Source organism: Ascaphus truei, chromosome 19 (genome assembly GCF_040206685.1).
Source record: "Ascaphus truei isolate aAscTru1 chromosome 19, aAscTru1.hap1, whole genome shotgun sequence".
NCBI classification, from domain to species: domain Eukaryota; kingdom Metazoa; phylum Chordata; class Amphibia; order Anura; family Ascaphidae; genus Ascaphus; species Ascaphus truei.
Window position 1 is genome coordinate 13,715,567 of NC_134501.1, and position 22,544 is coordinate 13,738,110.

Genomic DNA, 22,544 nt, shown 5'->3' on the forward strand with positions numbered 1-22,544 from the left:
AAATTGAATTCTGCAGGTAGTACTATAAAATGTCCCTCCTACCTGCAGGTAGTACTATACCATGTCCCTCCTTCCTGCAGGTAGTACTATACCATGTCCCTCCTTCCTGCAGGTAGTACTGTAACATGTCCCTCCTACCTGCAGGTAGTACTGTAACATGTCCCTCCTACCTGCAGGTAGTACTATACCACGTCCCTCCTACCTGCAGGTAGTACTATACCATGTCCCTCCTACCTGCAGGTAGTACTATACCATGTCCCTCCTACCTGCAGGTAGTACTGTAACATGTCCCTCCTACCTGCAGGTAGTACTGTAACATGTCCCTCCTACCTGCAGGTAGTACTGTAACATGTCCCTCCTACCTGCAGGTAGTACTATACCACGTCCCTCCTACCTGCAGGTAGTCCTTATTATTATTTTTTCTTCCCCCTGTCCTACAGCTAGGAGCAGTGTTTGTTATTTTTTAAGAGGGCTCGCCAGACTGCAGCTGGTGCAGTTAATCCCGGGGGTTATGAACCCCTCTCCTCCTGCAGCTCCAACGTATATGCTCTGTGGGTCGATGCTGATCGGAGGCCCATGCGACTAAGCAAATCGCAGCTGCGCTCGGGAACACCGCAGCCAGCAGGGACATTAGCTTCTCATGGCGTCCCATGTGGTTGCACAGTGCGCGCCTCCCACATGCAGTCACAAGCACGGCTGTGCAGAGATGCCTTCAGCGCTCTGGATAAACAAACTATGACGTCCGAGAGATGACGGTCTCAATTTATACTCTGTAGCATGGAGAGCAGAGAACAATTTAGCTGGGAGGATTTTAGAAATCGGCACGGAGACCGGTACAAAGGGTCTCTTCCTAGCAGGGTGAAGTTTAGTTGATGTGAAAAGAGTTGATTTATGCAGGACTAAAAGTATTTTTTTTTTTGCCACCGTGGTTCCTCGGACGCAGCCAGAAGAGGGCACATCGAAGTGAAAATGCAGTTTCTGCATTCTGCATCAGAGAAAGAAAACTGCAACAAAAAACAAAAAACTAAAGTATGGTCAGCTTGTGATGACCTGCATTGGAAGGGAAGAAACGCCATCACTTTTTTTTTTTAATGCAGTAGTAGATGAATATACTGTAGGACGACTTTGAAGCCTAAATAATAAAGATGCTAGATTGTCTATATAAATATCTATTCAGCATGTAACTAGTTAACAAGTAATTTAGTATTAAGTTAGAAATTTATATTGGAAAATATTAGCTGCCTCTGCAAAGATGAGATAAATCAGTGTGAAGACCGGCAGGTGTAGAAATGCTTTGTGCTGCAAGTTGAATAGTATGATATTGAGTTGGGAATCAAAGGTTAGTTAAATAGTTAGTTAGTAATAAAATACAATACAATAGAGAGGTCTTAAAAGATAAGAACATAGTTAATTATATACTGGAGTTCCTTACTGACCGAACAAAGTTGGGTTTCTAAACCAAAATAAATATTGCTAAAGGAAGAACCAGTGTTCTAATGTTGATGATTGACTAAGAATAATTTGGCTGACAGTGAGAAACAGGTGATTGCTAAAATGTATAAAGGGTGTATATGGATTCATAGTATTCAGAATCATTTAACACCACCAAGCTAAGGATTCTCCACTCTAACTAGATTCTATGTGCCTGAATGATTCAACTGACTGTTTTCTATTGTATACACACACGGAGCGCAAGAAGAGAAAAAACAAAGACTAAATTAATAACAAAATTATACTTTATATGTCAAATAATAAAAACATATAGCTTCCAAATTAAAAGAAAAAAGATCTGATAGATCCAGTGGTCTGAGTACACACAATAAAGCATAAAGCTCTCTACTGAGAAACCCCGCATCCTAAAAGTGTCCTTAGATGTTGAAAAGGGAAAAGTCCAGATGCAGAGATGAAATACAGCTACCAGCTTTAACTTTCAGTCGGCGTTCTCGTGGTGTACTCTGCTAGCAGCTTCCGGGTATTCGTCGTCGCGTGTATCCCATCGCAGCCCTGACCTCACCACAACGCGTTTTGTATCGCTTAGACACTTCATCAGGGGAATGGCCTTAGGATCCCATGGCACTCATTTAAGTACCCCGGCTTCAACACCTCTTTTCTACTGTCTCTGAATAAATAGAGAAAAGAACCGGACCGTGGACTATTTGATTATATATTGAAAAGTGGGACATTTATTTGCATCCATCTAATGAGCAAATATTCACTAGACCCAGGTCAGTTGTCCGAATACACTTTTTAGTCGGCCATTCCTGCCATCTGACTCCAGAGCATCCGTGTTAATAATTCCCGCTGGTCTTTCTTTATATTTTACACGATTCGATCAGGCCAGTAAATATAAATACAGAACAGCACTGGATCATTATCACACAGGTGACCTGGAGTTTGGCGACCGGTGTGGGTTGGGCGCATTTAGAAGCGGTATATAGAGGATGGAAAATTCCAAATCAATATATTTTCCTGGGTCTGAGATGAGGCACGTGCAAGGGTGGTATGACATGCAGAAGGCATCACATGAGTCTTGTCAAAGTGTTTCTAGGCTATTATTTTACACTAGTGGGGAAAGATGTGGGTGACGGTGAGCTTTACGTGGCGTATCCATATGTGATCCTATACCTTCTTGTTGGGATACATTGTGACAAGATCCCTTTCTATTTAATTTTTATATGGCATAGCTGTGATATGATTAACATTTGATAACATATCTTGTATGTACAGTAGCACCAATGATAAACAAATAACTTTACAGTTATATTGCAGCCATAGTCCTCCCGCTGCCCTTGCATGACCGCCTTCAAAAGGGAAGCAGATTGTATGTATGTCTGTCTTTATTTATATAGCGCCCACAGCTGTAGTTCGTGCTTTACAAGAAACATTACAGTACAGGGATTTATAATGCAATGAGTGCAACAAACAAGATCAGACAGTAAGAAAGGAATCCAAGAGGTATATTGGGAGATTTGGGCAGCAGGTGAGGGATTAAGTGCAGTAGATGACAGCGCTTGGTCACACTGGTTTGTAGGAATAACTGTGGATGGGGGGGCAGTAGCCAAGAGTCTGGGCTATTGAAGTGTTTTATTTAAGAGGTGAGTTTTAAGGTTTGTCTTAATGGTAGGGAGAGAAGGTGCGTGGCATATACAGAGTGCGCAGGAGTTCCACAGGTAAGGGGCCGTGAGGAAACTGTTTAAGGCGAGCGCAGTAGAGGTGAAGGGGGTGGAAAGGAAAGTTATGGGTAGAACACAAAAGACGAGCAGGAGGATAGCGAGACGTCAAAGCTGATCTGTAGGAAGGAGCAGATGAGGGGAGAGCCTTGAAGGTAAGGAGCAGAACTTTGTGGTGGTCCGAAACTTGATGGGAAGCCAGGAGAGGGACTTAAGGAGGAGATGAGCAGAGATTGTTTTGGAAGAAAGTGAAATTATTCTAGCAGCAGAATTTTGGATGAATTGCGAAGGAGAAAGGTGTGAGACAGGGAAGCCTTTTAACTGTGTTTACAACAATAAAGATGGGAGAGAATAAGGGCAGGCATTAGTTTTAGTCGTAGCTTTACAGAGGAAAGAGATGGACCGTGGCAATATTACGGAGGAAGAAGGGACCAGTTCTAGCTATGCCATGAATGTGAATGGAGGAGTCAAATGTCACTCCTAGACAATATGCTTTGGCGACAGGATTGATGGCAGTACCGTTTATGGTGATAGAAAAAGTGGATATTGGGCCAGGTATAGGTGGAAATGTGCTCGGTTTTAGCCATAGGTTTAAGGCGGCGCAGTGCCATCCACGAGGATATAGCCATGAGGCTATCAGACTTGGGACTGGATTGCAGGAGAGGATAGGGGTGCATAGATCTGCATAGATACCCAAGGCCAAAAGAGTTGATCAGGTCACCAAATGATTGTGTAGAGAGAAAAGGAGAGGTCCCAGAACAGAGCCTTGAGGAAAACCAACCGACAGATCAACATATAAGATTAAGACATGTTGGCAACAGAGTCCGAAAATGTGCGCTGGTAGTTGAGGAAAACCAGGATAGCGCTTTGTTGCGTATGTAGCAGAGAGATCGAGCTGGATTAGTAGGGGAAAAATGACCATGGAATTTGACTTCATGTATATCATTGGCTACTTTTAGTGAGCACGGTCTGGGTGAGCTGTAAAAAAGCCAGATTTTAAAGGGTTCAGGAGGGCATTGGAATTAAGAAAGTTGATCATATGGGAGAACACGAGACGTTCTAGCCGTTTGGAGGAGGGAGAGACACAGGGCGGTAGTTGGTAAGGCACGTAGGGTCTGAGGTGTTTTTGAGAATAGGTGTGAACACTGCATGCTCAAGAGGGGAAAATGCCAGAGGACCGACGAATTGACAATATGGGTGAGTGGGGACTAAAACAGGAGTAAGCGTTCTGATGAGGGGAGAGGATATGTGGTAGAGGGAGAAGAGAAAATCTGCTTAGAAACGTCCAACTCTGTAACCAGAGAAAAGGCGTTGAGTAAGGAGGTTCAGGTAGAAGCAGAGATGAGGGGGAGTGGACAGAAGGGAACTCCTTGTGGTTTGCATCCACCTGGCCTTTAAAGTGGTCGGCTTGAGGTGAAGGAAGAATGGTAAGTGGGTGGAGGAGGGTGTCAAATACAGAGATATAATGGATTGGATTTGTAAGGGGGGGGAAATAGTGTTTGGCCTTTAGAGGCGAGGTAAGGAGGGGGCGCACCAGGGAGGCGGTAAGGCGGGGCGGTGGGGGGCGCCGCAAAGGTTTGCGTGCCCCTGCCGTAGAAAGTTAGTCTTTAGGTGCGCGAAAATTGTCAGAACCTAGAAAGCCAAGTTCTCATAAATGCCGGGTTTTTGGCGAAGTGCTAAACTCCGTTCTTGTATTCTTCACCGCCAATTTTAACTCCAAACATTCACATTAAAGCCTCGGATATAGCAGGCGTGCACGTGACGGAGCGCATGGCGTCGTCGCACGTGCCTGTAGCTTGAGCGCCCTGTGGCCTTTGGGATTTCTATGACATGGGAGGCGGGGTGGTGACGTCACGGGGCTGGTCCGTTCGTCATTAGCTGAATCGCTCACGTGACCCGGCCACACTTTTTTTCGTCTCGCGAAAAATCTGTAGCGCTTGATCGCGGTCGCGCACTCTATGGTCTGCCCCCATTGAGGTGCAGCCTTTTCGGTAACGTGCAGTATGGACAGAGCCCAAGATGTTACACAGCCATAGACATTGGAACAGCAAATATAGATGGATTTCAAATATAACACGACAATACAATGCTGGTACTGTCTAATCCGAGGTGGGTAAGAGTCAAAGATACAGTGGTTTACCCAAAATGATATGGAGAAGAACCCACAGTCGGATGAACAACTAAATCATATCTCCTGCAGTAATTATCATTTGTTTTCATAACCGATGAGACAGGTCGCATTTTTCTCTTCCCTGCTTCTGACTTCATGCAATGACCTGTTATTCTGCCACGTTTTCTTGTCCTTGTATTACCTTTCATGACTTTAGTTTTTTTTCTTTTTTCCCTTTAAATTCTGTGTCCTAGACACGCATCATTCTCATTTTTCACCTGGGCGACATCGCCTGCTCAGCACAACCACATAAAATATTGTAAAAGTACGTTTTTAACAGAACATCTTTCGCTTAAGTCAACTTTCTTCTTTTTCTTTTTTTTTTTTTTTTTTCTTTCTTTATTTTCTTTCTTTTTTTTTTTTTGCTGAGCTGCTATGAAAAGAAGCCATTTCCCAGCACAATAGTTAAAATTCTTTCTGGCAAGCTACGAAAACGCTGCTGCGTCAGGAGAAGTTACACAATGTCTTTTTATTTCTTTTCGCCTCGACCGTCAAACAGAATTTAGCTAATTACTGGACAACATAAAATAGACACAGAATAGTAGGATTAATGCACTGCAACAAAAATGTTAATTTTAACATTTATTTTAAATTATCTTCAAGGTTCATTTGAATCTTATTTATAATGTAACTTGGTCAGTTTTCCATATGTTAGATCTGGGAGTGCAATTTTTTCCCCCTGCGCCCCTCTGCCGTCTGTTCCACTCTCTCCGCGTTTCCCCCCCCCCCCTCTTGTGTTGGCATGTTGACGTCACATGACCTCGCGGTGTCATTTGACGCGTCTCCAGAAGCAAGGTAAGTGTAGCAGAGGCCTTCGCCGCTTCCCCGGGACTTCGGGAAGCGCGAGGGGCCTCTGTAAACCCCGTCCCTCCCCTCCCCCACAGACAATCTCGCGCCCCCCAGTTTGCGCACCGCTGTGTTAGGCCTTGGCCATGTTTAGCGCTTGCTGGCGGAAGCGTGTTGACGCGCGCTCCCGCTCAGCACTGAGCCCCTACAGCCGCAATTAGAGCGGCTTTAGTAGGGACTCACCTGCGCTTCCGCAAGCGCGCGGAAGCGCAGGTCTTAGGGGAATTTAAAATTCCCCCACTTGCCGGCGCGACAGGCCGGTCACGTGAGCGGTTCGCCCAATGAGGGCGAACCAGCTCCGTCACGTCACTGGCCCGCCCCCTGACGGCCCGCTGACAGTGCGTGCGGTAAGCAACTGCAAGGCCAGGGAAAGTACCCGCTTTCCCTGCGCCTCAGCGCGCCAGCAGGGAGCATGGCCGACGCCTTAGATGTTTGTCACTCTGTTAATGGCTGCATTTCCTATCTCTGTGATTTTACTGTATATTGAGGGTGATCCATTCATTAGGTAGAGCAGCGGTGCGCAAACTGTGGGGCGCGACCCCCAGGGGGGGCGCGACACTGCCGACGGGGGGCGCGGGGTTTACAGAGGCCCCGCGCGCTTCCCCAAGGCACTTAAATTAAGTGCCGGGGGAGCTGCAGGGCCTCTGTAAACCTAACTTACCGTGGCTCCGGCGGCTTCCTCCCTGCGGCGCCATGGCAACGCGGCGTCAAAATGACGCTGCGAGGTCATGTGACGTCACGTTGCTATGGCAACGTGACGTCATTACGCCGGAGCGCGGGTAAGTTGGGGTTGGGGGGGGCGCGGGAGCGAGGGGACAGCCGTCAGGGGGGCGCAGGGAAAAAAGTTTGCGCCCCCCTGAGGTAGAGCATGTTTTCGGGAGAACTGTAGTTTGTCTCCATTTAAAAAAAAAAAAAGGACCGTTGGCCAGTACATGTACAGCAAAAATTAATCTAATGGTGATCAATGATAGAGGAAACTTTGATCCAGATCATGGAGTGACAAATTGCTTTCCATGTTTTTAAAGTGTGTGTGTGTGTGTGTGTGTGTGTGTGTGTGTGTGTGTGTGTGTGTGTGTGTGTGTGTGTCTTCAAAGGAGAGAACACACAGCTGTTTTAGGTCCACTTACCCACTCCTATCTCCAGCTAACCTTTTGAACTCTTTTGAACTCTTCACGTTATCACTAGTAAGGTAATCGCAACAACCCTCTGGCTATGCGAGCGTTAACACAAGGCCATCACCTTCCTCTGAACTCCAGATAGGTTCATTTAATCCAATCCGCTCAGATTTGAGGAAGGTTTAGAATTAAAAAACAAAAATCTCAACATATAACCAGATTCAAACCTAGTCTGCTCCTTACATAGCAGATGCTAATTAAGACAAGGGTTCCGTGTCCTAATTACATATTTAGCACCACTTTATTAAAAAAAAAAATCTGCAAATATTTTCGTTCAAACGTAAGCGATTTTGCTCAGCAAGAATATGTTGGCACCGGATCCTGGGAGTCTCTTAAGAGATTTTCTGTAGGATGCAAGTCTGTGTGGTAATTCCTACAGCTGCGGTTTTATGTCCAACCCTGGATCAGCGATTGTTGGATGATTCGATCTTTCCAATACGAACTTGACCAATTACGTCTATAATACACAACTGTGCAGTGCACCAGAGGCTATGGAGTCCAGCTTTTCCAACAGCAGATGTCTCAGCCATTTAAGTTTTGCTGGTTGAGAAGCAGGCTCATGGGACCAATGATGTTTGGGTTGACTAAGCCAGCCTTTTGGGTTTTAATGGGGTCTCACAATTGTGGTTTAAAACAATGCTTTGACTGCCCCTTTGTCAGCAAGTTGTTTTTTTTTTTTTTTTTTAGGAGGAAAAGAAAACAGTAATTTATTTTTTTTGAGAAAAAAAAAAAAAATACTCTGCAATGTGACGAGAAATTCTGATTTAAGGCATTATAACTTGACCTGTGTAAACGTTGCAACTTTTGAGACAAACAAGTTTATTTTACAATAGAGCTCTAAAGACTGCAGAACAGCCAGTGTGTTTTCTGGGGTTAAAGTGACCCCAAATCTACCAAACCTCAGTACTTGGGGTACTTGGCAACCACAAGTTTCTAGTTACTCTGCTGAATGCACTTTTGGACCCTGTCGTGATACGCAAAGCCTTTAAGTGCTGGAGACTGTCCTCCTCAGCACTGCAGGTCCCTTGAGTTGGAGCCGATGTATTGGTTGTGCTTCTAGAAGCCTTGGTTGTAATATTCTGTTCATCACGTAAACCTTCTGCTTCCCTCTTGTTTCTAGATGACATTCGGCTGTATGCATATATCCGGTTCACTACCGGAGACGCCATGAGCAAGAGGATCAAGTTTGTCTTAATCACCTGGATTGGTGAAAATGTCAGTGGACTCCAGAGAGCCAAAATTGGAACAGACAAGACGCTGGTTAAGGATGTCGTGCAGGTAACTCCCCTTTAACGATTCACATCCGCTGAACTTTGGGTTAAATCGACTTAGAGTTCCTTAGCGAAAAACGTTTTATCTGGCTTTTTATTTTTCAAAGAGTCTTGTATAATAAATCCTTCAAGTGTCACAAGAAACCTTCAGTTATTTTAAAGGAATCAAGACAGGTAATTTTGTTTAAGCCGCCACAATTGCTACCATGAGAAGTTGATCTCCATAAAAACAAATGTATCTGCAGTCACATCGTTGAAGTGTCATTGGGTGTTGGAAGTTTTGTCAGGTTGGCAACATTTTTAAATAGTTTTTTGCTGAAACTCAATTAAACCAATTATAAGGGAGGTATATTGCTGCATTAGGATTAAGCCTAAATCAGAGCAGGCTTCAATTAAAATAACAATTAGGGTTCACAAGACACATCTGGAAACACTGGGTAGCATTTTCAGCTCAGTTGGAAGTCTTCTACATTTTAAAAATAAATAACTAATATGCATTATTTATTCACTGTCCTAAGGCTTATTGTGCATAAAAGTAGTACCTGCAGGTGATTGTGCTAGAGCAGCCAAGTAAGAAAATGTATAGACTCAAAGTAATCCAATGGGCATGTTTTAAGTGTTTAAGCTATCCTAATCGTGTGACCCAGACTGTATTCTAGTCTCCAGCAATGCATACATTCTCTTCACTCAAGGGACTACAGGCCCAAAACTGGCTGTAACATCTGTGTCCAGTATCCCAAGTTTGCTCCCAGCGACTTTTTCAAAGTCTGCTTTGTGACGACCATATGGTATGTTAGTCTGCCAGCTTCAGTGGTAGAACTGAATGGGAAGGAGGGAGCAGGATTCATAATTAAAGCTTTCAGGCATACACCTGGAGTCAATAGTAGTCGCTATTGAAATGTGAACAATAGCTACTTGTGATACATGGAATGGATTATTGTAGTCTAAAAAAATAAATAAATATGTATAATGTCAGATGTGTAATACTTTGCATGTTCACAGGAACCGTGAGATGAACCTGTGATGTTATCACTATGTGGGTTATGGAGCATAAGGTTACTGTAGGTTAACTGCTATATACTTTTTGGGTTTTTATGAACACACCTTCATTTCTCTCTGCTTCACGTCTTAGAACTTCGCCAAAGAGTTGGTGATCACGGACCACAAAGACCTGGAAGAAGGCTACATTAGAGGCGAGTTGAAGAAAGCAGGAGGAGCCAATTATGATGCTCAGATTGAATAAGAGGTGAACACCTGCCTGGTGCCACCTGCCAGGATCGGGTGGGACAAGAAGACCAATGGAAACTAGAGGAAGTCAAACAAAGACTGGTTATTTCTTTGTATATGTCCCTCACCTTACTGTCCAGTCCACCCAGGACCTCTGGATATTTTTTTTTCACATGAAAGCTCTATTAAATCAATTGCTCGCACCTTGTTGATGCCTACATGGAAAGCTCCTTCTGGGTTGTATCTATGCTATATTTGTTATTATCACAGATGCAAAATGTGATAAACTTGTTAATGTGTTATCTTTACTCGGGGCTTCCATCTGGTTCCACGTCTCAAAAAGGCAGAATCTGTCCAGGTTTTTAAAGTATGCTTGGGGATTTGAAAGGTCAAACTCGATCTTAAATTGGCATGAAGGGTTTCTCCATGAACAGACTGAGTTCAGGCCTTTTTAAGTTTTCCATCCTTATGTAAAATCCTTAGCATTCCTGTCCTGTATGACTGATCTGGAGCCAGATGGCAATCCCACCAATATGTCAATTGTGATCCTCAATGCAAGATTAATTCATAAAACCCTACCAGTTTCTTGAGCTGTTGAAGCTCTTTTAATTTTAAGCAACTCTACTAACCATTAATAAATACAAGATTTACATACCCAAGTTGCTAAAATATCGGTTTGCCCTAATAAATGCACTGTACTAGAACATTACTGATTTGCAAGATCATGACTCCATTGCAAGCTCTTAAGTTTTAGCATCAATGTAGAAGACTCTCCAAATTAATGAGACTTGACAGACCTGCTCTTAACCACTATATGACTTTGTCACTTGGGTGTCTGGTTGGCTTGTATCTGGTACTCATTTCTATTCATGGAGAATTCTTCAATGGAAAACAATGCTCTGTTCTATGGTGTGCTTTACACACCTCCCACAACTTTACATCCTGGATGTCCTAATGACAACACAATAAAAAGGTCCCAAACTGTATAGGTATGGGAGAAAAAGGTTTTGTTTTACATTCCAGCTCTAAAATCACCCCTTCTGCAGTGGTTAATTCTAACACAGCCATGGTTTGCAGCCAAAGGGAAAACTCTGGGGTTTTTACATCCATAAGTGACAGTAAAAGTGCTCCAAACTACCATGTGTGTTTGCATTAACCATACTGCATGAAGAATAGACCTGAACAGCTCCCCAATGCTTCTTAAAGGTTGTCCTCATTGTGAAAAAGTGACATGTTTGCAGCAGATTTTACCTTAACCCTCCTGTTGCTGGCAGTGCCTGCAACACGTTGCTTGTAGGACAGGTTATTTTGCTTAAAGTCCTGTACAACCTACTGGCAATTTGCCTTGAAGTTTCTGAGTACATAGGGCAGATGCCTCGATTGTCAGGTTGCACGCTGCTGTGTTCCTGGTCCCACTGGCAGAGAATGGTTTGCAGATCCTAAACCAACCACTTGGTAACTTTAAGGGATTAAAAAAAAAAAAACTGGAAAAGCATTATCATTAAGAATAAACCACTTGACGAAAAAAATAAATTTGTTTTTTTTTTCTCTCCAGAAGTTGTTGTATTGTTGTTCTTCCTTAATTGTTTAATTTACTATTATATAGAATAGAGACTTTGTTACTAGAAGGTAAAATGTAATCAATGTGTCATGTAATGAATCACTTGTTCGACCAGATAATACAACCTCCCCTCTCCCCATACAGATGTACCAGGCATTATTGTGGATTCAATGGCATGGTAGCCCTGCCATTATTCGCACACATCTAGTGTACACACAGTGGTGGTTTCTGGTGCGCTGTTTGTCTCTGCAACATGACAGCAGCAGCAATAATGGCTGGTGTGTGTGTGTGTGTGTGTGTGTGTGTATATATATATATATATATATATATATATATATATATATATATATATGTGTGTGTATATATAATCACCCATATGCAGGGGTGGACTTACATTTTTGTTGCCTGAGGGCGTCCCTCCCTAGCGTAGTGACGCCGTGTTGTTGTCATGGCAATGCGTCGTCATTTGACGTCTGGTCGCCATGATGATGTGACGCTACAGGAGCGGGATCACTCTGTAAAATGTAACACACACTTCCGCCCCCCCAAAAAATTGCCACAATAGACTACTCGGCCTTATGGGAAATTCGCCCCTGCCCATATGGTGTATGCCAATGGTCTCTCTTGGCATCACAGTACAGGCTATTGCTTTAATTATTTTATGAGAACATAATTATGGCTTTTTTTTTTTTTTTAATTTTCCCCTCCGTAATAATACATTGTTAAAACAGTCATACGTTACAAAGTGTTTAGGCAAATTGGATCAGGAAGGAAGAAGGTAAAATGATTGGGCTGTATGAATGCAAAAGACGTTTCAGACAGGACCACATGTCTATTCATACTCAACATTACTCTGTCGGGGTTCCCTGAGGACTGGAGTTGGAAAACACTAACAGGTCAGGTCTTAAGGATATCCCTGCTCTAGCACAGATGGCTCAGTCAAAATGACTGAGCCGCTGATTGAGCCACCTGTGCTGGAGCAGGGATATCCTTAAGACCTGACCTGTTGGGGTTCCCTGAGGACTGGAGTTGGGAAACACTGCTTTATATTACTGTGTTGATGTTTAGGAAATAAGGGGAGTCCTATGTGTAAGAATTAGGCTTTTATTATAACATATGAAATGATATAGGATCTCCCAAAACGCCATTAGATGACCATATACATAATACCCTAAAATTCCATTGGTTAAAGTCAATATCTGAATTTGGAAATCAGACTTTAACGTTCAGAACTGAACTGACCGTGCACGGGAGGCTCCAGCTGCTTGTGAGAAATTCCCTAAAAAGTGCTTACGTGTGTCAAGAGACGCTAGCTGCTTTCTGAAAGTACTACAAAAAGATATTGGGCAACTTGTGGGTTTCATATCCCTGGTTACAAAAAAAAAAGGAATTCTTAAAATTAAAATAAAAAAATGTAATGTTCCTTTTTGTGATGGGAATGAGGCATAGACACAATCTTGTTTTAAAGGGGGATTGTTCGGACAGCTAATACGTTTACCGCAGACAAATGGTATTATTTATTTTTTCACATCAAGTTTATCACCTATAATTGGATGTTTGGTTTCTGCCATTCCAGGCCTGGTGGATTTTAATTGAGGCACAAGAATAAAATCAGAGATGCAGGCAATTTTGTGTCTCAGTGCAATGTACGTGAAAAATTCTGACCTCCACAACACCCAGTTCTCCATATAGCAACCCCCATAAAGAGCTGTGCGAAATGCTACAAAATACATTATTCCCCCCCTCCCCCCCCAAATGTAATTCCTTGCGAAACGTTTCACCAAAGTCTTAAAGGGCTTTAACTTTCAGCAAAATGTCGACAGACAGTGAGTGAAACATGGTGTCCTATTTATAGTGTGAGCAATAAGCCTAGTGATTTTTAGAGTATTCTGCAAATGGCCATATTAAACCAAATTCCACGTCAACTTGATGCTTGGTGAATCGCTTGCGTTGACTGGGTAATTTCGCGGCTGAAAAATGTTGCCTCGATTTGCGACCTTAGGTAAAAGTTTTGCACACTTCTCCTCAAGTCCTTCATAGACGGGAAAAGGGCAAACAAAACGTGCATGGTACATTTGTTTAAAAAAAAAACTTTAATTTGGAGTGATAAAAAAAAAAAAAAAGCAAATGTGCCTTTAGAAGCTTAATAATGTCCCTTACATATTATATGTTAAATTGCTGCTATAGGAGAGGTTCTCCATGTCTTGCTGGCAGTGAATAGGTTAACATGACTTTGCTATATGTTCTTTATGACAATAGTAGGTAGAAACCGCTGTTATCTATGATAAAGCTAAAAAAAATAATAAAAGGTGCTTAAAAATGGCAAATAACGATAGTGTAGTCAAAATAAAGTGATACAAAACCTGTGATCAATCTAATATATATATATATATATATATATATATATATATATATATATATATATATATATATATATATACACACATACACATACACATACACACACACACACGTTATAAAGTGTAATATGTGATGAGAAACGTAATTAGAAAATAAGGTGTGACCGAAGGTGAATGGTTTTCCCATGTAAGGCAGCCCCCGTTAAATAGACCTCCCCAAAATCCTCTTCATGCAAGTTCATAATCGGTTTATTGGGGCGCACGCGGAAAATGAGAGAGAAATAGAAAAGAAACCATATTTTTTCTTATCTCTTGTTTTCTCCCCTGTTTTCCATGTGCCCCTGAATAAACTATGTTCTCTTTGAACCTTCAAACTGAAGAAGGGTAGCTTCAGTCTTTCACATATTTAGTCCGTCTGTTTTGTTTTTCAGCAACAACTTTTATATCTATTACCGGTTTACTCAGACATGTATGTACTGTACATTAAGATGCCCTCAACATACAACTGAACTTGTCTTCCACCAGGAATGGACTGATGCTGACATGTGCACCATTACTTCACATGGAAAGAGAGAGCCGTTTTTGAGTCTACGTCCGAGTAGTTTGCAGAATGACATAGGACGCCTGAGGCCAGACCTCATTGTGAGGTTCCACTGCTCCACAGTGCGTGTGAATACAGATGGGCTTTTCTGCCTACAGCTGCCAAATATGCTAATGTCCCCTTGAAACTTCTTCTCAAACATGGAAAACGCCCCAGCCAGGGCAAGAAGAATTCAAAGCTCTATGAAAGAAGAATGGAATAGTTGAGATGTTTCTTTACAACTTGTAGTTATTCCTACAACATGCAAATTTTATGATCACAATGTGTACACATGAATAGTCAATGGTCAAGTACTATTTCAAATGTAGTGGTCCTGAATTTAAATTAGTGGTGGGCAGAGAGAGAGAGAGAGAGAGAGAAAATAACATTATATTTATACAGCGCTTTACAAAATTACAATACAATTGTCACATTATGACTTGTAAAGCTCTCTTGATTTGGAATGTTCTGGTTTCATAGCTCATTTTCCTACTAAAACATTGCATTTTGATTTGAAACTTTTTTTTTTTCTCATTGTTTTTTTTTTTTTTTTTTGTAAATCCACAGAAATAACACATTTAGCAGTCATGGAAGCTAGGGACTTCTTTATAAAACACAAACGTATTACGTATGCAGCTTTTAAAGTGAAGCATACACTTATGCAGTTAGTATAGAAACAACATCTGATCTGTGAGAACAATAGATTCTAAACGGTAAGCTCCTTGGGGCAGGAAGCTGCTTCCTGTTGTCTCAGTTTGTCTTAAAATATATGTACTCTTGTCATACAATGTTATTGTCCTTCCTCCCACATTGTACTGCGCTGTGGCATATGTTGGTGCCATATAAATAACATATAATAATAGAGAGAGAGATGGTGTACTTTGCGGAGCCTCAATGTTGCCAGAGTGGTCTGCAAAATCTGCAGCAAAGAGCTTCACTAAACTCTCTTATTGATGGAGTGGCTTTCACGAGCCAGCTAGCTAATCTCGTCCAAATGAGAAGAAACCCATCTGAAAATGTGGCCCCTTAGCAGCTCTTAAAAAAACACGGCTCTGCCCATTTGATTAACATAGCAACAGAACATTATAAGGCTCTGCAGTCTATGGCTGATTAACAGGCTCCGAGTTAAGACATGCACCTGAAGGCTCAAACATTCATGCTGAATATTAGTGTAACCCCCCTAGGGACTACTATGTCAGGTAAAAGGTTAATGGCCTTAAGGACATTAACTGTGTGGGCTCACGCAAGGTAATGCCCCCTCCCATCACATGGTATGGATTGACTTGGCAAGAAAGAAGTCACTCCGTCTGTATGTATGGTGACCAGGGACGTCACAAAAGGTGGCCATGGGGTTCTTGGGGTCCTGGCCAAGAGAGTCATTGAAAGCCCCTTAAAGGTTTGAATTTCTGACTTCAATTTCACTTTACCCTGTTGATGAAGAGACAATGAACGTATGGACTCAATTTGGGGCCCCCCTAAAGTGTTGGGCCCCGGGCAGTTGCCCAGGTTTATCCTTAACTAGGGCCTCTATTGACATCATCATGGGGGGGTATGTATAGTTAGCCCGGAGGTTCTAGAACTTAGGTTCCTGGGAGTGACAGTTGGAGGAGCCTCACTGTTAATAATATAAATATGTTCTCGTGTATAGTTAATGTATAGGGACACTGCCCTGTCCCTGTTTGTTATTTTGTAGTCAGGGAAAGTGCTCCATCCAGTTAGCGTCCATAGCCATTAAGCTACTGAAGTCTACAGGCTATCAAAGAGGAGGGCTATGTCCTATAGGGGTTATCACAATAGTAGCCCTGGTACCTAATCAGAGCGTCCCTGCTGAGACGCCCCCTGTTGTCTTCGAAATAGGGTGCTTAAGAAAGGCATGCAATACCTTGCACCGGAATAGTGGTCCCACAGTTTATTATAAGGGTAACCTAAGATGGGGCCTAGTTGATACAGAGATGCTACGCAGGTGACCACTTAAGATGATGGTATACGGAGTCCGGAAATGGAATGACCTCCCCTTATCTATCAGAAGCAACAAAGACCACCCACTTTCAGAAACCAGCTCATGGCTTTGAAATCATCTTTCTGAACTCAGATTGATTCTTTGCTCCATCTTTGGAGTATTTAAAAAGCACATAGTAGAAGGGGTCTGTGTATGCACTTTACAAGACTGATAGATAGATAGATAGATAGATAGATAGATAGATAGATAGATAGATAGATAGATAGATAGATACTGTAGATAGATAGATACTGTAGATAGATAGATAAGATAGATACTGTAGATAGATAAATAGATAGATAGATAGATAGATAGATAGATAGATAGATAGATAGATAGATAGATAGATAGGTAGATAGATAGGTAGATAGATAGATAGATAGATAGATAGATAGATAGATAGATAGATAGATAGATAGATAGATACTGTAGATAGATAGATATTCCAGTTGGGCGGTAACACTGCCCTAGAGAAACAGCGAGAATGAGACAACTAGGGAATTCTGGGAAAGAAAGTATAATTCTCCCTAATACAATGGCAATCCTTAAAACCTTTTCACAAGTTAGTAGCTTTTGTGATTCTTTGAATACAGCATAGGCTCTTCCTCTCATATGATTTAAGTTGAATTTGGATAAGATCCACATTGAATTGTCTTCTATGTTGTCAAAAAGAATTTGCGGTGAGTAGTTGGTCAATAAATGGGAATGTTTTGTAATAGTGCATCACCCCATTGTTTTGCGTTAAATGCATAAACATGATTAATGTAGTATGTAGGTATACCTTTTATTTATATAGCGCCCAGTGTATTCAGCACTTTACAAAAGACACAATACAGTATAGAGAATTATAATAAATTAAGTACAACAAACAAAATCACACAATAGGATAGGAAATCCCTGCCCCTCCTTACCTTGTCTCCAGCATTTCTGAAGTCACAACGTCATTTGAAGCCACGTTGCCATGGTGACGCGTCCCCAGAAGCTGCCGGAGACAAGGTAAGGGAACTTACAGAGGCCTTGCACGATCCCCTGGCATTTAATATAAATGCTTTGGGGAAGAGCATGGGGCCTCTGTAAGCACTGGGGCTCCCCCCCAGAAAATCTGCCCACCCACCCACCCCCCTTTTTTCACATCCCTGGCCTAACAGAGCATAGTGTATCTGGGCGTGTGTCTGATGTCTCGGTGGCAGCAAAGAGTGTAACTGGCTCATGCTTTATTAGATGTCTTTCTAGAAAAGAATCACAGGCTGCAAACTGATGTCCCCATAATCTTCTCATCTTGTTGCTGAATTGGTCAGCAAACCAAGTTACATATTGTGCTGCGTATGAGGAGGTTAATTGGTTCATTGGATCATGCTTGCAATGTATTGTAAAGTTCAAGCTAAATGCCACCTGTTCATCCACCCGAGAAGTATATCATTTTGCCAATTCACTAGGAGCTGCAAAGTGTTTTTATTAACATTGGATTATCTATACAGCTGCCTTGAGCCCTAATGCAAGGACACCATGACCGTGGGGGGCCAGGCTCCCCTCTTACCTCCTTCTTTGTTCCCTGGCCTCTCCCACCTCCTCTAACTTCGGTGGCGGGGGTGATGTGGTCAGGAGGTGGGGGGGTGGGGATGAAGGGGGAGGTGGGGGGGGGGGATGAAGGGGGAGGAGGTGGGGGGGGGGGGAGAAGGAGGAAGGAGGAGGGGGAGTAGGGGGGAGGAGGCAGGGGAGTTTAGTTCAGCTGGCAGGGGAGTTTAGTTCAGCTGTCAGGGTGCATGGTCAGCCCGCGCCCTGCCAGCAATTCCCACCCATCACTGTGTTGTGTATGTTGCTGATTGATTGTGGTTGTTACCGTTTGAAGTTTATTATTATATATTTAAAAAAACAAAAACAAATAAGAAATATGAGAATAAGGACTGAAGTTCCTTGAAGGACGGGAGATAAGTCTCGGTTGTGTTACTCTTACGGGGTCAACGTTTTGTGATGGTTGTTGCTTCTGTCACTGCGGCAGTTGGGGGATAAGTGTGCTTATCCTTGCCAGTCGGGCTCCGTACTTGGTACAGCCCAGTGGGGCAGGGAGGGGCGAGTGGGCATCGCTCATTTAAACGTGAGTCCACCTCACGTTAACGGCCGGATCACGTGGGTCCGGCTTGGGTGTCACAGGTCATCGGTTCAAGGACCTTTGACCTTGAAGCCCTTGAGTGGAGCTCTCTGGCAGGGGTAGCACTGACCAATTATTTAATGGTTAAATAAAAAGCTGCGGCCTAATCCCTCCAGACCTTGTCTTGTCGTTATTTGTGTGTTTATTTATGTGGGGTTCGGCGTACTTGGGGCAGAGGGGAGGGGAGTCTCCCAGGTCATGCATTCGGAAATTGGTAGCTGCTGGGATGATACATCAAGATTTTTTTCTCTCTATTTATCTAAACAATACAAATCCCACAGGCGTGATTTATTAAAGTCTCCAGCTGTAAAACTGGGGAAAAACAATGCATGAAATTTATCAAGAAAAACATTCTGTGATAAATGGGGTATGGTCATTTTACCCCATACGTGTTGTCGGAAGACCTTAGTGAATAACCCCCAGTGTCTCTGTATTACCACTGTGCTGTATACTACATTGACTAATTCATCTAGATTACGAGTCTTCCTGTCTGCAGGGGGATCAGAGACCTTCACCCCAAAACTGAAACAGACTACCGGAGACTCTCACAGCCGCCACCAGTCTAAGTTCTTTCCAAACTAAAGCTGTCTCACATTTTAATCTGGTCGGTAACTGTTACATACGCCTGTAATATATATTATCTTTAACTGTGCATGCAATGTCTTGTATATAATGTGCTCACTTAATGTAACTATGTATTTGTAACCATGTATTTGTCATCTTAACTGTGTGCCCAGGACATGCTTGAAAACGAGAGGTAACTCTCAATGTATTACTTCCTGGTAAAACATTTTATAAATAAAAATAAATAAATATTCAATATGCTCTGAAGCTGCTTTGCTGTGTTGAAGAATTTAGCTCTTTTCAAATGGATTGAACTACAATCTTCTTTAGTATATAATAATAATAGCATGTTCTTGTATAGCGCTGCTAGTTATACGCAGCGCTTTACAGAGACATTTTTCAGGCACAGGTCCCTGCCCTGTGGAACTTACAATCTATGTAGAGTATATGAAAGCGACTGCATACTGTAGCATATTGAATAAGGGTGATTGAGAGGGAAGGGTCAGTTAGGGTAAGATGAGAGAGAAACTGACTAGTGGTGGAGTAATTGTATGCTACACGTTTCTTTATCCTAAACCGATCTGTCCTCACTTTCTAAAGGAGAATCTAAATACAGCTGAACCCCCTCATAACGCTGTGCTTGGGGTCCAAAGAATCACATCGCGCTATAAGCGGATCACGTTAGAAATAATGTACAATTGTATAATAAAGTATTTAAGATACCAATAATCGTGTTGTAAAGTATTCATAAATAAGAAAAGTGGGAGCCACGCTTCACATCGCGTTATATGCGGATTCGCGTTGTAACGGATCGCGTTACAAAGGGGCTGAGCTGTATACTCTTTCCCTTTCACTTTCTACAGCACAAGCCTTTTAAAATGAGTTACAAATAAATAAATACACAGCTTTAATATGAACCAAGGCAACCCTTTCAGTGCCACAGTGGACTGAAATACCTTCAGTAAAATAGTACTTTAGTATTAGGTGGTACTTTTTTTTTTATTTGGACTAACAATGGATATTATGACAAGCTTTCAATAGCTCTCCGGACTAAACAGACAGGGCTATAAATGGATGAAAGGGACAGTGAGACACAGGACCATCCATCCATCAGCAGTGTGCAGGGGGGAGGGGAGTGTAGGGGGGGGAGGGGAGTGTAGGGGGGGAGGGGGTAAGAGACAGTGAGACACAGGACCATCCATCCCTCAGCAGTGTGCAGGGGGGTGGGGAGTGCAGGGGGGGAGAAGGGGTAAGAGACAGTGAGACACATGACCATCCATCAGCAGTGTGCAGGGGGGTGGGGAGTGCAGAGGGGGAGAGGGGGTAGGGGACAGCGAGACACAGGACCATACAACCAAAATATAAATGCATATAACTCACAGAGTAATGCATTGCACCAGAAGCAAATGAGTTACGTTTTCCTATGTGTTCTGAGCTGTGCAGTGATGAGAATTCAGATGGTTCAGAATAATAGAGCTTAATTAACCTACTTAATCAGAAGCTCATTTCATAACGGAATCATTAAGCACCTGACTATGTCCCTTGATTAAAATACTTAATACAAAGTGAACACGTGTTATATATTAATGAGAATTATTGCTGGGATTATTACTTGCCCTTGCATATGGATGACACTATAATACAATAATACAAGGTAAACTTAAGGGTTAAACATTCTCACTTTTAAAAGTTAACATCATTGCAAATATTTAGTTATTTTTCTGTAGGGTATTTTTGGGGTTGCCAGGTGTCCAGTATTGAACTGGACTATCCTATATTTGGACACTCATAGGGGTACAGGCGGGCTTGACCTTTATTAAAAGCAGCCAAATCTACCCCTACTGTCACAACCAGCCTTACAAAATCCTCAGTGGGGAAATGCAAAGCGAAGCCCATTTTCTTGCACGCATTCTCCATCACTTTGTTCCCCTTTGGGTGTGAAGTCATGTACATGGAAGCTGGCTCTTCAGTTGTTATGTTGTGCAGCAACACTCTCAGAGACAAACGTCCGGTGCTCCATCTCAGAGGTCACTTTGAATCACAGCTACCAACTTCTAGAAAGTCACTTTGAACAAATGTTATCGGTGGGGAATACATGTAGCATTGTGATGGACTTCTGAATATGGTATACTGGCAATGGCAGCATTGTTTTGCATATGTAACCTTCCTTTTGGAATTACTATATTCATGTAAGGAGTTAATGGGAACTAGAAGGGTTAATTGTATGGGTAGCTACAGTGTAACCGTCTCTCATCACATGGTGTAGAGTTGCTGGGCAGAAACCTTAACCACGCCCACTTTCTGGAAGGTGTTTGTCCTGCCCCCTAGTGTAGGATATTATGTATAATTATAGCCACTGCAGGCATGGTGACCTGTGATGTTATCAGTGGGTATATCTGGAACTGTAGAAGCTTCTAGTTGCAGGTTCCCAGTAGTGACAGCTGGGGGGGTTCTCATTGTGTATAGAGTATGTCTAGTGTATATGTGAAACTATATGTGTAGGGATGTAGCGTACCCTTTTATTTTCTTACAGTGAGGGAATGTGTCCCTTAGTAAAGATAGGGCCACATTATGTAGGGTGAGGCGTGTCCTACCCAATACAGGGGATGTGTGTGATACTCAGCGACAGGTCACTTGAATAGGGCCTCAGCGTGTCATTAGGGAGTTGCTTCAAATACAAGTCTTACAAGTAGACTGGCATCTAAGGTAAGGACGGAGGGTCCTGCACAGGGTGACAGCAGGGTTGCCACCTACCCGGGTTTGACACGGAGACTCCGGGTTTCGGGCACTTATCTCCGGGCTACGGGTTGCCGTTGTCAATCTCTGGGGTGCGGTGGGGTACGGTGTGGTGCAGCGGCGTCTCCGGCATTCTCCAGCATCCTGCTGCAATTTCCCCCTCCAACTGCAGTTAGGATGGCTACCGCGGCGCCACGTAGTGTCATGACGGCACGTAGCGTCCGGTTACCATGGCAACGCGGCGTCATTTGACGCCGTGCAGCCATCTTCACTGCAGTTGGAGGGGGAAATTGCAGTAGGATGCCGGGAGACACCACCGCACCACCACGCCACACAAGTAAGGGATTTTTTTTCTCCGGGGGTGTTCGGGGGGGAAGGGAGAGCGCGGCGGTTTCAGAGGCCCCGCTTTCTTCCCCAAGGCATTTAAATGAAATGCCGGGGGATCGCGCGAGGCCTCTGTAAATTCCCTTACCTTGGCTTCGGGCGACGCCATCGCAAAGTGGCGTCAAATGACGTTGCGGGATCGCGTGATTTCGCGTTGCCATGGCGACATGATGTCATATGACCCAGCGGCGTCATTTTTTCTCCGGAGCCAAGGTAAGGGGGTGGGGGGCATGAGCAGGAAGGGAGAGCAGGCCGGGGGTGTGGGGGGGGGCGCAGGGGAAAAGTTTGCACACCCCTGGTATATGTGAAGGAGAGAGAAATGCAGAACATGATGCAAATACAGCTTTATGTA

General features: G+C 43.1%; 1 protein-coding gene across 1 annotated transcript in view; it reads left to right on the top strand.

Annotated features, from left to right (window-relative positions):
• COTL1 (coactosin like F-actin binding protein 1) overlaps window positions 1–11,416 on the top strand; it is a 31,410-nt gene extending 19,994 nt beyond the window's left edge. Inside the window, exons 3-4 of the mRNA XM_075576678.1 lie at window positions 8,482–8,639; window positions 9,765–11,416. Coding sequence (XP_075432793.1) covers window positions 8,482–8,639; window positions 9,765–9,875 — 269 coding nt within the window. The 3' untranslated portion in view covers window positions 9,876–11,416. The remainder of the gene's footprint in view (window positions 1–8,481; window positions 8,640–9,764) is intronic.
• The last annotated feature ends 11,128 nt before the right edge of the window (window positions 11,417–22,544 follow it).